The 15,711-nt window shown below is 30.8% G+C and overlaps 1 protein-coding gene across 8 annotated transcripts in view; it reads left to right on the forward strand.

The window, feature by feature from the left end:
- Window positions 1-15,711, forward strand: part of LOC129971266 (serine/threonine-protein kinase MRCK alpha-like) — a 464,419-nt gene that overhangs the window by 408,285 nt on the left and 40,423 nt on the right. For 5 of the 8 annotated variants that reach the window (XM_056084867.1, XM_056084868.1, XM_056084872.1 and 2 more), the window contains exons 14-20: window positions 4,129-4,235; window positions 4,521-4,656; window positions 7,709-7,899; window positions 10,446-10,587; window positions 11,216-11,259; window positions 13,346-13,451; window positions 13,569-13,693. In XM_056084867.1, the coding sequence (XP_055940842.1) occupies window positions 4,129-4,235; window positions 4,521-4,656; window positions 7,709-7,899; window positions 10,446-10,587; window positions 11,216-11,259; window positions 13,346-13,451; window positions 13,569-13,693 (851 nt within the window). The remainder of the gene's footprint in view (window positions 1-4,128; window positions 4,236-4,520; window positions 4,657-7,708; window positions 7,900-10,445; window positions 10,588-11,215; window positions 11,260-13,345; window positions 13,452-13,568; window positions 13,694-15,711) is intronic. The other 3 variants (XM_056084870.1, XM_056084874.1, XM_056084873.1) reach the window with 1 other exon arrangement.

Below are 15,711 nucleotides of genomic sequence, written 5' to 3' on the forward strand. Positions count from 1 at the left end.
CCCTGTAAATTCGAGGGAAATTTTATTGAAGAAATACTGAGTAATATAATTTCAGGGGTGTTTGTGCTCCGGGGAAACCCCGGAATTCCGGGGATTGTGAACTTCGATACCCGGAAATTCCGGGGATCGTCGTTCAAAAGGAAGTAGGAATAATAATGAATTATTTATTTTGATCTGGGTAATTTTGTTTGCTTTGAAAGCAGAAAACGCAAGGTCAGTGTGTGTGGTGAAAACTTTTCCTTTCTTTCTCCAAAGGCAGTGATAATGCGTGAAAAGGGGGAAAAAACTTCTTTTTTGTTCTTTCCTTATTGCGAGTTATGACTCATTCCCCCGGTTCTCGGACATTCTCTTCTGGATTCTTTTCGGCAAGTAGGCGTGGCAGAAAAAAAAGGGAGAGACTTACCAGATGTGCGATCACGTGACCTGGGTTCAAAGGTCTTAATTTTGCAAAATTAATGGTTATTAATTTTGCAAAAAAAAGTAATTCATTGAACTTTTATAATTAGGTCATTCAATACTTCATAATCGTAATTTTTCATTTCTCCCCCCCCCCTTCTCGAAACTCCAAAATGTCGGTAGTAAGTCCGTAAAAGTTTCAGGGGATTTTTTGGGGTCCCACAAACACCCCTGTAATTTAATCATCTTTTTTTCAGAGCATAAAAATAACAAATAAAAAGATCGTGAAGGTGCTATATCTCATTTATTGTATTTCAGAAAATATAGATAATGATTTCACGGAAATTCCTTCTAAATTGATATCTAGATGGCAGAAAATTCCGAAATTCAATAGTAGAAGATAATTGAACTGTTCTTAGCGTAAATAATATTCAGCTATTATTCCTTCTAAAATGATATCTAGATGGCAGAAAATTCCGAAATTCAATAGTAGAAGATAATTGAACTGTTCTTAGCGTAAATAGTATTCAGCTATTATTCCTTCTAAAATTATATCTAGATGGCAGAAAATTCCGAAATTCAATAGTAGAAGATAATTGAACTGTTCTTAGCGTAAATAATATCCAGCTATTATTCCTTCTAAAATGATATCTAGATGGCAGAAAATTCCGAAATTCAATAGTAGAAGATGATTGAACTGTTCTTAGTGTAAATAATATTCAGCTATTATTCCTTGTAAAAGGATATCTAGAAGGCAGAAAATTCCGAAATTCAATAGTAGAAGATAATTGAACTGTTCTTAGCGTAAATAATATTCAGCTATTATTCCTTCTAAAATGATGTCTAGAAGGCAGAAAATTCCGAAATTCAATAGTAGAAGATAATTGAACTGTTCTTAGCGTAAATAATATTCAGCTATTATTCCTTCTAAAATGATATCTAGATGGCAGAAAATTCCGAAATTCAATAGTAGAAGATCATTGAACTGTTCTTAGTGTAAATAACATTCAGCTATTATTCCTTGTAAAAGGATATCTAGAAGGCAGAAAATTCCGAAATTCAATAGTAGAAGATAATTGAACTGTTCTTAGCGTAAATAATATTCAGCTATTATTCCTTCTAAAATGATATCTAGATGGCAGAAAATTCCGAAATTCAATAGTAGAAGATGATTGAACTGTTCTTAGTGTAAATAATATTCAGCTATTATTCCTTCTAAAATGATGTCTAGAAGGCAGAAAATTCCGAAATTCAATAGTAGAAGATAATTGAACTGTTCTTAGCGTAAATAATATTCAGCTATTATTCCTTCTAAAATGATATCTAGATGGCAGAAAATTCCGAAATTCAATAGTAGAAGATGATTGAACTGTTCTTAGTGTAAATAACATTCAGCTATTATTCCTTGTAAAAGGATATCTAGAAGGCAGAAAATTCCGAAATTCAATAGTAGAAGATAATTGAACTGTTCTTAGCGTAAGTAATATTCAGCTATTATTCCTTCTAAAATGATATCTAGATGGCAGAAAATTCCGAAATTCAATAGTAGAAGATAATTGTACTGTTCTTAGCGTAAATAGTATTCAGCTATTATTCCTTCTAAAATTATATCTAGATGGCAGAAAATTCCGAAATTCAATAGTAGGAGAAGATAATTGAATTATTCTTAGTGTAAATAATATTCAGCTATTATCTTATAATAAATCAGTTTTGATAATACAGCATATTAATTGCGAAATACATGTGGTGCAAGAGTACAATTAGTATAGATTGTAGTGAGGACAAAAAAAAAAAATCAAAGTAGCATTGTACCGCTTACGGCCGGCGCATACATCCGATTTGTCGAAGGGTTCATAAATTGGGGGAAAGCGATTGGCGGCTTGAAGTACATTGACAAAAGTTGGAGAATACACACATCTTCTTTTCGGTCTGACTTTCTTTCTGCCTTAAAGAAAAAATTCTGAGCAAGTGCCGCAAATGTCTTGTCCGATATTTTTCGATACGGAAAGTCTACATGCAGTGTCCAACTGCTGTCAATGTACTTCTAGCCGCTAAGGGCATCTCCGACACGAGTCACATATGTACCAGACCTAATGGTTCGCCCAACTCATATTAGATGCATGTACCAAATATAACCGATAACCGTTGGACGAACTTTAGGAGACATTAAATATTAGAGAATTAGTTAAAAGCTATGTTGAAAATTGTTAGGGAATACAACTGTCCGACTTCAGGAAGAAATTATTGACAAAAATCTCGCAAATGTCTTGTCCAATATTCTTGAATGCGGAAAATCTATATGTAGTACCTAACTGCCATCAGTGTATTTTTTGCCGATAATCGCATCTCCGGTATTTTGTCACTAATGGCTCTTTCGACCGAATCAAACATGTGTGCCAGACGTAATGGCTCGCCATACCCAAATTGGATGCATGTACTCGGTCTATACTTATCCGTTTCGAAACGAATGATCCATTAGCGACAAACAATGCAGGAGAAGCAATTAAGAGTTTTAGAGTGGGTTAAGAACTTTTGGGAAATATGCACATTTAATCGGTACAAGTTTTATCATCTGATGTTAGGAGGAAATTCTAAACAGAAGTATTCGTAAATTATTTCTCGGTACTTTTCGACGTGGGAAATGTGAGAGCAGTGCCCAAATTTCATCGGTGAAAGTACATTGGAATCGGTCAATGAAAGAACGCAAATATACTAAATCAATATTCTTCAAGCCACTTTGTCGTTAATGACTCCTCCAAATAAATCAGATCTATGTATCAAGCCTAATGGCTAGCCTGATTTAAATTGGACGAATGCCCAGATCTGCATATATTTTATTTCCGGGCGAACCTTTAGCGAATAAAATAAAATTCCATAGAATTAATTAAAAGCTACGTTGAAAATAGTTAGGGAATACACACATACCCTGATCAGACTTCAGAAAAAATTATTGGCAAATGTCTTCTCCGATATTTTCGACATGGGAAGTTAGGAGCAGTGTCCGAATTCCGTCAATGTACTTCAAGTCGAAAATGAAAATCAATGTATTTCAAACTTTTTTGCCGTTAATGGCTTCTCAAGCGCAAATCGGCCCAGTGTCCTGGAATAGGGGTAGCGCGTCTTCCCCGGATCTGGCCGTCCTAGGTTCGAGTCCCGGTTCGGGCATGGTTGTTATTCATCTGTTCTATCTGTGAGATGTTCGAATGTTCCCCCCTGTAAAAAGGGGTTGTGCAAGTGAATGGGATGCGTGAGTAGCTGAGACGTACTCTTGGCCCTAGTTGACGCTACTAAAACAAGAGACGTTCCCTTGGCTTAAAATCGCTGACTTCGTCAGTGAGCTTGTCCATGGCAAGTGCCATTATAAATAACAACAACACAAATCGGATGTGTATATCAGGCCTTAACAAATTAAAACCATTGGCATCATTTTAATATTTTAATTTTTTTGAAATACATGATACTGAAATTTGGTTTTCTTATGAGAACTTTTCTCTGCGAGGTACTTCAGTTCTAATCACTTTACAGAAAGAAAAATTAATTAGTAATTTTTATAATACTCTTAAAAAATAATTCATTACATTTTGTAATAAAATTTTTACTCTTAAATATGCTGCGCTCATATTCCACTCACATACCTTTAATAAATTTTGAAAATTTGCAATTTACTTATTTCTCTCATTGTAAAGATAGCTCTATTTTCTTCATATTTTAATTAGAATTATTCTATTCTAGGATCTTATGGACTGTCACGAGAAGCTGAAACTCCAGGCCAAAGATTTGAAAGATGCCTTAGGCCAGCGGAAGCTTGCCATGACTGAGTATGCTGAAGTTAGTGATAAGTAAGGCCCCGTCCCTTCCACGATACTTAGCAGTAGTCATTGTAGTGACTGTCCTTTTTATACTGCGTATAAACAGTCACTTGGAAGTGGACTAGCAATTCCATTTTTTTAAACAATCATATTTGAATCATGATACCAATCCCTTTTTATTATTTAACTATTTATTATTTGGTAATCCCCTCCTTTAACCTGAGTTTCTTATGTTTTATTGCTCTATTCGTGGCCTTGAATAAAAAGCTGTTGATTAATATTTCGTATGTTTTAAATTGGAGTATTTTTAACTAGGTTATCAGAACTAAGGGCCCAAAAGCAGAAATTGTCCAGACAAGTGAGAGACAAAGAAGAGGAATTAGAAACAGCTATGCAGAAAATTGATATATTGCGCCAAGACCTGAGGAAAGCTGAAAAGTTCCGTAGGGAGGTACGTCGTATTTTTTTAAAGCTTTAATTTGATTTATTTTTTTTAAGTGATGAATTTTACTATTGATTGATTGCCTTTATGATTTCGTTGGCATAGTGTTAAATTTTACCAAATTCTAAATATAATTATTATTTTTAAGTAGTTATTATTAATAATTATTACTTCCTTGTATACTTAGTATAGAGAGAGTATAGTAAACGTCAAAAAATTCAAATGCGAGATTTTGACGACTTTGCACGTTTTATACCTCCTATAGTTCGAAAAACACATTTTTGGAAAATATCTGTCTTTCTGTCTGTCTATGACAAAGATACTCAAAAACACTTTGAGCTAGATGGTTGAAATTTGGTATGCAGTCTTTATACCAAATTTGTAGATTTCTATCAAATTTTAAGCAAATCTATTCAGAGGAAATCTGTCTCTCCGGTTTTTCGAATATAAGTTAACATAATAACGAAATATAAGTTAAACTAAGAGGGCTAGAATTAATTCTGCACACAGATTTAACATTTATGGTGTAGATAAAATTCTGTACACAATCTGTACCCTCAGAAACATGTAAACGCAATGGCTGAAGTGTATCAAATTTGGTATGTTATTTTGTGACTACAAGTGTGATTTAGTATCAAATTTTTGTTTCAATTAGTTGGGAAAAACGCGTTTCAAACACAAATTCACCTTTCGAATAGCATTAATCACATGCCAGGGATTAATCGCCAACAAATTAGCCAAAGATCTCACGATACATTAAATAAAAATGTTAAATTCTTGTCAAGGGTTGATTCAGATAACATAAATCACATACCAGGAATTAATCGCCAACGTATTCGCCACGGATCTCACGATACATTAAATAAAAATGTTAAATTCTCCCCAAGGGTTGATTCAGATAGCATTAATCACATGCCAGGGATTAATCGCCAACAAATTCGCCAAGGATTCCACGATACATTAAATAAGAATGTTAAATTGTCGCCAAGGGTTGATTCAGATAGCATAAATCACATACCAGGGATTAATCGCCAACGAATTCGCCAAGGATCTCACGATACATTAAATAAAAATGTTAAATTCTCGCCAAGTGTGGATATTCCGTAACTATCAAATGGCATTGCCACGCAAGGCGTTTTCTGGGCTAACACTTTTATTAGAGAGTATGCAGGAAAGCTTTAGGGAGATCATTTCCGCTGTTTTAAAATATAATTATTATTTAAAATATCGAATTATAACTAAAATACATAGGCATTTTATAGAATGCTGAAAATTGCCGAGTAGTGTATGAAACGATTAAACATCCCACACATTTTCTTGGTATTTTATAGAAATGCTGTTCATCAGTCAGGAATGCATCTTCTATGCAATAAAAATAATTTGCTTCGTAAAAACTTGGATAAGAATATAGTCGACAGTAGATTAAAACAACATGATGATGACATTCTAAAAGATGTCCATTTCTGCTATCAGACGTGTGCTTTTGAAGGAAACCAATGGCTCATATGCATATACAAAGTGTCGTAATTTTTTTTTTTCTGTAGCCATGCTAGTAAAATTGGGGAAAATGATATTTTGTATCTGCTTCTTATTTAATAAACGTTTGAATAACAGCATTATCATGGCATTTTTTTTTCTGTACTTTACCTCAACAACATTTGTCATTCTATAGAATGATTAAGGAAAGTTGAAATTTCTCATTTCATATTTTCCTCATATTTCCTTTCTATAAAATGTCTAAGTAGTCTATAGAATGACGGCCATTATATTATTACGAAGTGATAAAAACGTATCCCTGACATGCCGACCTTGGCGACAAAAGTTGGCGAATTGGTGAGAAATTTGGCGACAAATGTTGGTGACCTTGGCGACGAAAGGAATCTTCTAGAAGACTCCAGATGGTCCCAACATTATATCACCGAGACCAGTTTTTCCTTGAAACTTGGAGAAAGTTCTGGGACTTTTCCAAAATTACGCCACTTCCTGTAAATGACATCACTTCCTGTGGGAAGACTATAAAAAAAGCAAGCACTCGAGACCGAGAGAATTGGAGAGGATTAGACAGCAAGCAAGCAAGCTGCTGAACTAGCGATTAAATGTGTTGCGATTGATTAGCGGTATTTGTAGAAGAAAAAGTTTGTAACAATATATTGACAGTAATATATACATTCAAATAAAAAGGATCCGTAAAAGACTATCAATAATGTTTTTTTTAAAAGAAGTTTTTATTTTTCTGAACCCCTGATGTGAAGGACAAATCAAGTTAACAATATTGCCACGTAGGTTCTTTAGTGTGGAACTTAATGACACACACAAGAAGTAGAGCTAAACCAATTTATTAACTCAACTCTGAACTGAGAACACAGTGACTGACAGATCTTCTGCTTTTATACTAGCAGAGAAAGTTCCAGAATACTTTTCTGGAGACAGTAAGAATAGTCCAGAACACTTGTCTGGTAAACTAAAGAAATGTCCAGAATCTTCTGGAACATGAAATAAAGGAAAACATAAAATCAAGGAATTAATTATTTACATAGATCGTGAATCGCATTGTCTCTAGCGGGATTCGAACTTACGATCTCTTGATTAAGAGACCAGTGCTATGACCATTCGGCCATGGAGAGTTGACTACCGCTTTTCAATGCGGAAAACTCAGAGTAACCACTTTGATGCTGAATGACCTAAGGGGTTATTTTCTACACACCTTTACAGAGAAAACTCTAGAAATTCAGCAGATATCTTTAAACAGATTTTTTTTATACATAGTTATATGGATTATAATATTAATCCGCTTTTACTCTTTTCAAGGAACTAGAAGAATATTGAAATATAAATTGCAGAAAATCACTTACAAAAGTTATGTTCTATTGATATCCTTTTCAAAATGATAATAATAATTATTTTTAAAAATTCTAATGAAAACAGTTAGCGCTATTACATTTTAGAATGTTCTTTGACTGCATAAAAAACATGTTTCATTTAATAAAAGTCTTCATAATTCATTTGCATAAAGTGACCTTTATCAGATCAAAGTTGAACTTTCCTAGATTTCTTTCTTTAGACCAAAATATTCTTGCAGTTTGAGGCCCGCATTGAAGAAGCCCAATCTGAAGCAACTAAAGAACGCAGGCTTCGAGAACGAACAGAAGAATATGCTCACCATCTGGAAGATGAGATGGAAGCAATGAAACAAAGGCATATTGGCAGAGCGCCAAGTCCTGTTCATCTGGAAGCACTGCAGGAAGTTAACAGGTGAATTATTTTAACATTAGTTTTTAATATTATTTGGATTTTATTTAAGCTTTACAACATTAAGGGGCGTTTTCTTTACCATTACTTTAATTGCACTGAAATACAATTAATCATTGATATAGAAATCTTTCTTAACTATGTTAAAATAAATTTACACTAAAAAAGATTACAAGTATTTTATGTATAGCCCAATACCCTATTATTTTATGCCAAGGACCTCAAACTTTCAACATTCCAACCTATTTCTTAGAAACCGAATCTACGGCGACCTACTTTTTGGAAATAACAAATCTATGGCAACCAATTTCATATTTCTCCGCTTTGAGATTTTTTACAGAAATGAGCGGCACTTGTTCTTTTTGAAAGAAAAAGAAGCCTAAAAATTATATAGTGAATGTTTACACAAATGATAATGAAGGGCTTTGAAGTGAAATGCATATGCAAATTGAACTGAGTATTCATAATAAAAATTAGTTCGTGATTAGAGGGACAATGTCTGAGGTACTGAGTGAAAAATAATATCCTTTGACGTTACCTCAGATTAGAGCAACAGGCGACTCGACCGGTGTATTGCGTTCAAAAAACCAGTTCTTTACCTTTGCTTCTGCACATTGAGGAGACACTTGTTTTGTTTCGATATTTGTTGTCATTCGACACGAGTCGCTTCTTTGTGAATTGTGCTATTTTTTTATTATTATTATTTATTTATTTGCGCACATGTGTTGATGGATATGTTAGAGCCATATCGCATTTTTGCTAATTATGGAATAATAAGTGTGCATTCAGGACGCTATCGCCACCAGTCAAAAACTGACTCACCATCTTCCAGAGAGTAGCGACTGGGAAATCCCGCTCTATACATATATTTCTACCAGAAAAAATCTCAAAATTGCCAAGGAGACTGCAGGTGGGAAATCCTTATTTTCGTGTTGGCATAAATCCAAAAGGTGACCAACAAGGTCTGTGAATAGTTCTAATATTATCATGTGGTTCTTTTTTTTTTTTTTTCGCATTGTTTTTGCAATGTTGATAAAGAAACAAACAGCAATGGAAGATTAATTTTATATTTTATTACAGAGAATCTTTGAGTGGTTACTTGAAGATGTGGAAGTTTTCTTTTGATGAAATAACTTTATGATAAACCATTAATGTGCAATTGGTAATGAAAATCACATGAGTTTAACGCTTGGTGAAAATAATATTGGAGGTGTCGTTTTTTTATTAAAAGTTTCTCATTTATAACTAATTCGTCCTTTAGAGTATATGTTTATCGCTCACTTGCTAAAATTACCTGTCAAGAATGTTATTTCTCTTGAACATCCGTCGTATTAACCAATCTCACAACAGCTGATTTTCACCTATTTCTTAGGCCAAAAACAAAATTAACAGTACCTAAATTTTTTTATTTCTTTGAAGACTAAGTGAATATAATGCAATAACCGATGGCACAAATGTTTTCAGTTATTTCACAGATTTTGGAAAAATGTTATAAATGGAGAAGCGAAATATTTTGAAGGAAAGCTCAAGTTTATGTAATTTCAAAAAATTAATTTTTAACTTCAAAAGGCAAGTATTGAATTAAAATAAACATATTTGTTAAAATCATCTTAAAACTTTTTTCTTTGTAAGTATATATTCACTACTTTTTTCTTTCTTTCTTTTTAAGTATATTATTCAATTTTTTTTCCCTTCCTCTCTCTACAAGTATATAATTCAATATTTTTTCTCTTTCTTTACAAATATATTATTTGTTATTTTTTCCCCTTTCTTTACAAGTATATTATTTAATATTTTTTTCCTGTCTTTATGAATAGATTATTTGTTATTTTTTTTCTTTCTTTACAAGTATATTATTTAATTCTTTTCCTTCTTTACAAGTATATTATTTAATTCTTTTCCTTCTTTACAAGTATATTATTTAATTCTTTTCCTTCTTTACAAGTATATTTTTTAATATATTATTTCTTCTCTATTATTATTACTGTATTATTCAATAACCCCTCCTTTCTTTTTTTGCAAGTATATTATTCAATTGTGTTTTTCCTTTCTTTACAAATATATTATTCAGTTTTTTTTTTTTTTTCCTTTTCTTTACAAGTATATTATTCAATTGTTGTTTTTTCCCTCTTTCTTTACAAGTATATTATTTAATGTCTTTTTTTTTTCTTCTTCTTCTTCTTCTTACAAGCATGTTAGCCATTATTCTGTCAGGAATTCCGTATTCTTTTCATAAGATTTTTATTTAGATGAGAAAAAGAAATTGCCAATTTTTTAGGGGAGGAGAGGTTACTCTTATAATATAATAAACTCAAGAATAAAAAGAAACTTTTTTTAAAGATATTATCAATCAAAAAAATTATTAATCATAAACCATGTGGGGAAAAAAACTGCTGTAAAAATAGTTGATGATAATCAGATTTAGCTATTGTTTCCTCTCATTCATATATTAATAATTTTTGTTGCAGGGTCTATCAATTTACATTTCTTTAATTGTAGTATTTCTTGTCTCAGTTTTCCAGTAACCTTTTGCTTTTTGAAATATACAGATTAAAAATGGAATTGGAGAGAATGGATTTACATAAGAATGAAGCTCTTACAGAACAGCAAGCTAGACATCACATAGATATAGCAGCTCTCCATGAACAACTCAGAGAAGCTGATATAACTATTGAAGCAATGGAAAGAGAGGTAAATGTAATATTTTACCTGCACTCTAAATATTGAATTGTGGAAAAAACTGTTCTTAAAGTATATAATCTGTAAAATATTCCATTTTGTGGTTTAGTTCTTTAATAAGATTTCTATACCATACATGCTTATTATTCATTTTCGTTAATAATTCTGATCGATCTTCATATAATAATAGACATGGTTTAAATTAAGATAAAATAGAGGTTTAAAATGATTTGTGTTATGATGATGATTTTTATTTTATAAAGTTATTTATTTACTTGAGTTTTGTACTATGATGAAAAATTTAATCTTATGAATTTCCTTGAGTGAATATCAACATAAATATTTCAGTTAAATTATTTATATTTTATTTCTCCTCATTGTTCTCATATTATTTCTGTTAGATTTTTTTATTAATTGTAAATTTGTTTTAATTATTAGTGGAATGAAAAAATTTCATATATACGATGCGATTCACAGGCTGAAAAATATCAATTGCTAAAATTATTGTTGTATAAAAAAATTGATTTTTAATGCAAATATTTTGAATTTGTTTATTAATTTAATCAAAAATATTTAAAATATTTATTATTTTTTTATAGAAATGATAAAAGGCTTGATTATTTTTTCTATTACTTTTTAGATTATGTCACTAAAAGAAAAAATCGAAGTAGCTCGCTCTGAGAGGTAAGAAACTTTATATAATATATGAACATTTTATGTAATAGATTGAAAATTCAGTACTGTATATAAGCTAGGGATTCGCCAAACTATTTAAATGTTATATGATTTAATTAAAAATCAAATATAAATATAAATAATATCATTTTCTGATTAAAAACTAGAGCATCTTTAATAGGAATATTGTGATTAAGGAAATATTTTGAATTTATTATTTTATAAATAACTTTTACATTATAATAAAGCTTGATTATAATGTACCATGTTGTAAATAAGGGAGAAAAATTCATTAAGGGTATTTAATACTTATGAAGGTGAATTAAACAAAAGAGCGTAATTCATTGTAATAAATCTTGATGTAGATGGCTTAATTTTCTTTCTATTCGAAAATAACTTCATTTTTCCAGCGATGTTCAATACTTCTTTTTAATTACTTCAGTTATTTAAATAGGATTTTGAGGGGATACATGTGTTGAAAGACATTAAAATATTTTAATCATGCTTGTCAGAAATAGGCTTTCCACTAACTGGATCAAAGTTGATACTACTTTCTTTTCAAGCATGGCCCTTTCCTTGTCTACCTCAAAAGGTTAAATCTGTCGGAGAATGATCAGTGCAGTTGTGCTGGGATTGGCATGGCACTTCCTTATGCTGCAAAATGCATCCTCACAATCTCTTGGCATTAAAAATAAATAAATAAATAAAATAATAAAAACATCGCCAACCCATGAACAAGAATAGCTGAAAAGAGTCGCCATCAACTTTCTCTCCAGACAAAAAATCCATAGAATAGTTAAATTAATCAGTGAAAATAGAGATCTTTTCTTGTCTCCCTGGCTCTTAACATCTAGTGTCATACTCACAAAAACTAAAGAGGGGAAAAAGTACTACAGTTTCTTCACATATATTAGCATTCATAAACACCAATGAAACAGAGATTTTCTTTGTTTACCATTAACCAAATTATTTTTTATTAGATTTTTTATAAATGCATCGACTATGTCATGATAACAAATGAAACACAGAATTCGTGTGTGTGTTTTTTTCATATAATAATATCTTTCTGCTTGTTATTATTCCAGGTAATTTTTCTATAATATTACCTGGAGAAAATCTTTGTAAACGTTTTCCTTTTATTATCATTTCTTATATGTTTGTAAATTCTGTACATAGTTGTTTTTGTTTTTTTTCTACTGTAAATATTTTGTTATTTAATAAAATTCCCGTAACATGCCTATCAAACTGTTTATTGACCACAATAGTTACCATAGAGCTGATCAGTATATCACCTCTATGATAGTTACGAATACGATGGTATGAGACGACGTTCTGTTCTGTCAGTAATAGTTTCTGACAGAACAGAAACTATTTCTTCTGTTTATGCTGTTACATAATTTACAATTACATAAATTACTTTTGCATAAAATTTTAAAAAAATGAAAAATTACATAATTTACTTTTTTTACTAATTTATGACACATAAAAAGAGAGAGCGCCAAACAGCATATGTATGTATCTAGATATTAAAGGCTAAACTAAAATGTTAAAAGGGGCGGAGCATTTTGCATTCCATTGAATTAATCTTTTAAATATTTTCTATATCAAATATCACTAACATAATGTAATATGCGTTTGTCATAGGTTGAGAAACGCGGTTTCTTGTTTATTTTTATGCCCCACCCCCTCTGGCTTAGTGATTTTCAGATTAAGCCAAGAACAGCAAGCTCCCAAGATGGTTACATTTCGCGGTCTACTTGGAGATTTTTAAATGACGCCAAGTTGCCAATGTCCAAGTTGGCGTAATTTTTTGACGATTTATCCCGAGGTCCGTAGAAATAAACAAGTACCTGAAATTCTACTGTAAAGTATACTAAATGAATGTAATTTGCTTTATAAAATAGAACCATCTCCATGGATAGTTCACTGACCAATTATTAATTTCCAAAAATTGACAACAGATTTTTTTTTTCTCTTTTGCAAAAATAATAGTATATCAAAATGCTTACTTTGAAGTGGTTATTTAATCACATAAGTGCAATCTGTTATTAATTTGAATTATTTTGATTCTAAATATTTTTTCAATGGCTTGCAGCTCTGCAGAGAACAAAGAGATGATGAGCGAATTGAAGAAAGTTCATGAAAGAGAGAAAAACATCTTACAGGAAGAAACTAGAAAGCTTGAACAGGAAGTTGATAGGGTATTTATATTTGATTTACAGGTTTTGCTGATTGATGCTTTTTAATATGCATTTCGTAAAAAAAAAAAAAAAAAAAAAAAATGAAACATTTTAATAATTGTTTATTTGTTTTTATAGTTAACCCAGGTTGTAAACAGACAACAAGAAGATCGCCATAAAAATGATGACGACATCAACCACCTTAAAGATAAAAAAGATTCCATCGCCAAATGGGAGTCTCAAGTGTCTGAAATCATTCAATGGTAAAGGCCTTTTATTTAAATAAATATGTTATGTTTTATTTAATAAATATGTTAAGAGAATTTCACCAGTCAATACTGGATCATGCCAAACAGTAGAAAACTCGCCAAATATTAACTAAAGAATACAGATAGCTTATCATATTTGGCAATTTATAGTGTTTAAAAGGGTTACAGTTTGACGATTGTACCATATTCTTTAATTTAACCGAAAATATATGTTTTGAAATTTGTAAAAATTATCTATAGAATGAATTTAGAAGATTGATTGATATTTATATTTTAATATTTTAAATTTGTTTTCATATTGAATTTTGACATGACAATTGAAATGCATTGTTTCTAGTGCTATATACTTCAAAAACTGTTTTATAATAATTTATATTGAAACTCTTGAACTTTTATTTAAGCTATGGTAAAGAAGACAAATATTTTATGAGAATATATTTTTATGCTATTAATTTTCTTATTAATTCATATTAAATTTAGTACTACCCCAAATATCTAAAAATAAAAATATGAGTTTTTTTTGTGTTTTTTTTTAATTCTTGAAATTTTTTCAAGATTTTCAATTAAAACTAAAGTTCTGGATATATATTTTTATGAAGTTCTTTAAATATCTAATTCAAATTATATTATTTATAATATGATCATAAAAATCCTATCAGTTTATGCTTATGATAACCATTTGCCCAAATTCTAAAAGATTTCAAAAGATTATAAATAGTAATATATAGAATTGTTTGCATCTCTCTGGATAGATGAGGGTTAACATTTGTTCTACAAAATTGATTTCATTAAACTTAAACATCTGTCACCACATCTATGAATATAATTAAAATATTCCATTAAAAATAAATGCAACTTATTCCTGTCACATTTTAAGCTAAACTAAGTACAAAAATGTAGTTTAATTAAGGGAAAGCATAAAATTAAAGAAGTGTTATTAAATTAAGAATAATATCTTATTTTAAATGCTATGGTTTCTAATATTTAACTTTAATTCTCATATACGAAGTTAACAATAAATAAGTTTTGTAATTGTCAAATATTATACAAGAGTTTGATGAACCTCCACGTTTCAATCCTCCATCAATCTGAAAGACAATTTTTTTAAAATTATATATGTCAGTCTATGAGCTAGTCTTTGAGCTCAGGCTTTGAGCTATACGGATGAAATTCTGTATATGGACTTTAAACCAAAATCTTTGATTTCTATCAAATTTTGAACATAATCCATACAAAGGAAGAGCTACAAAACATAAAGAGCTAGATAGATGAAATTTGATTTACTGACTTAGTATCTAAAATAACTAATGAAATTTGTAATCAGATCTGACCAAGGGTTGACTGTGTTGATTCGACCTTTCGCATTTATGTAAATTTAATAATTGAAAACGTAGCGACTTAAATAAATGAAATTTGGTATGTGATCTTCTGACTATAATTTTAATCCTATGTTACATTTTGGTTCCAGCCGGCCGAGAAAAGAATATTCAAAATACATATTTGATTTTCTGGTACTTGTGTACTAGCCACATTCTAGCGATTGAAAATCTGAACTGGATTCTTTAAAAATGCTAGATTCATGCCAAAGATTGATTTTTCGTAACTATTGAAAATTAAATCCAATGCAACTAACGCGTAAATACCTGTTCTTTATTATAATACAAAGTAAACAACCTGCATGTGTAAAAAATAAAAACGCGACTACATGTGACGATCACGATTATTGCCATAGATCCACAATTTTATGTGGAAGAGGGGATAATACCTTTATTAGAGAGTATGTGTGAAAGTTGTGGTTGAACCACTCCCGTTTTTTTTAAATTAGTTAATGATAAAATCATATGTTCTAATTATTCATATTGTAGAGGGCTCAGACTTTTTATAGCTTTGTGGTGAATAACGTATAAGCCAGTTAACAACTACGCTGCACGAGCAATTGCTTTTGCATAATGGTTATGTTACTGGACTGCTAACCATAAGGTCCCAAATTCTGTCCTCGCGCATTCCAATCC

The sequence above is a fragment of the Argiope bruennichi genome, chromosome 6, assembly GCF_947563725.1.
Source record: "Argiope bruennichi chromosome 6, qqArgBrue1.1, whole genome shotgun sequence".
Classification (NCBI taxonomy): Eukaryota; Metazoa; Arthropoda; class Arachnida; order Araneae; family Araneidae; genus Argiope; species Argiope bruennichi.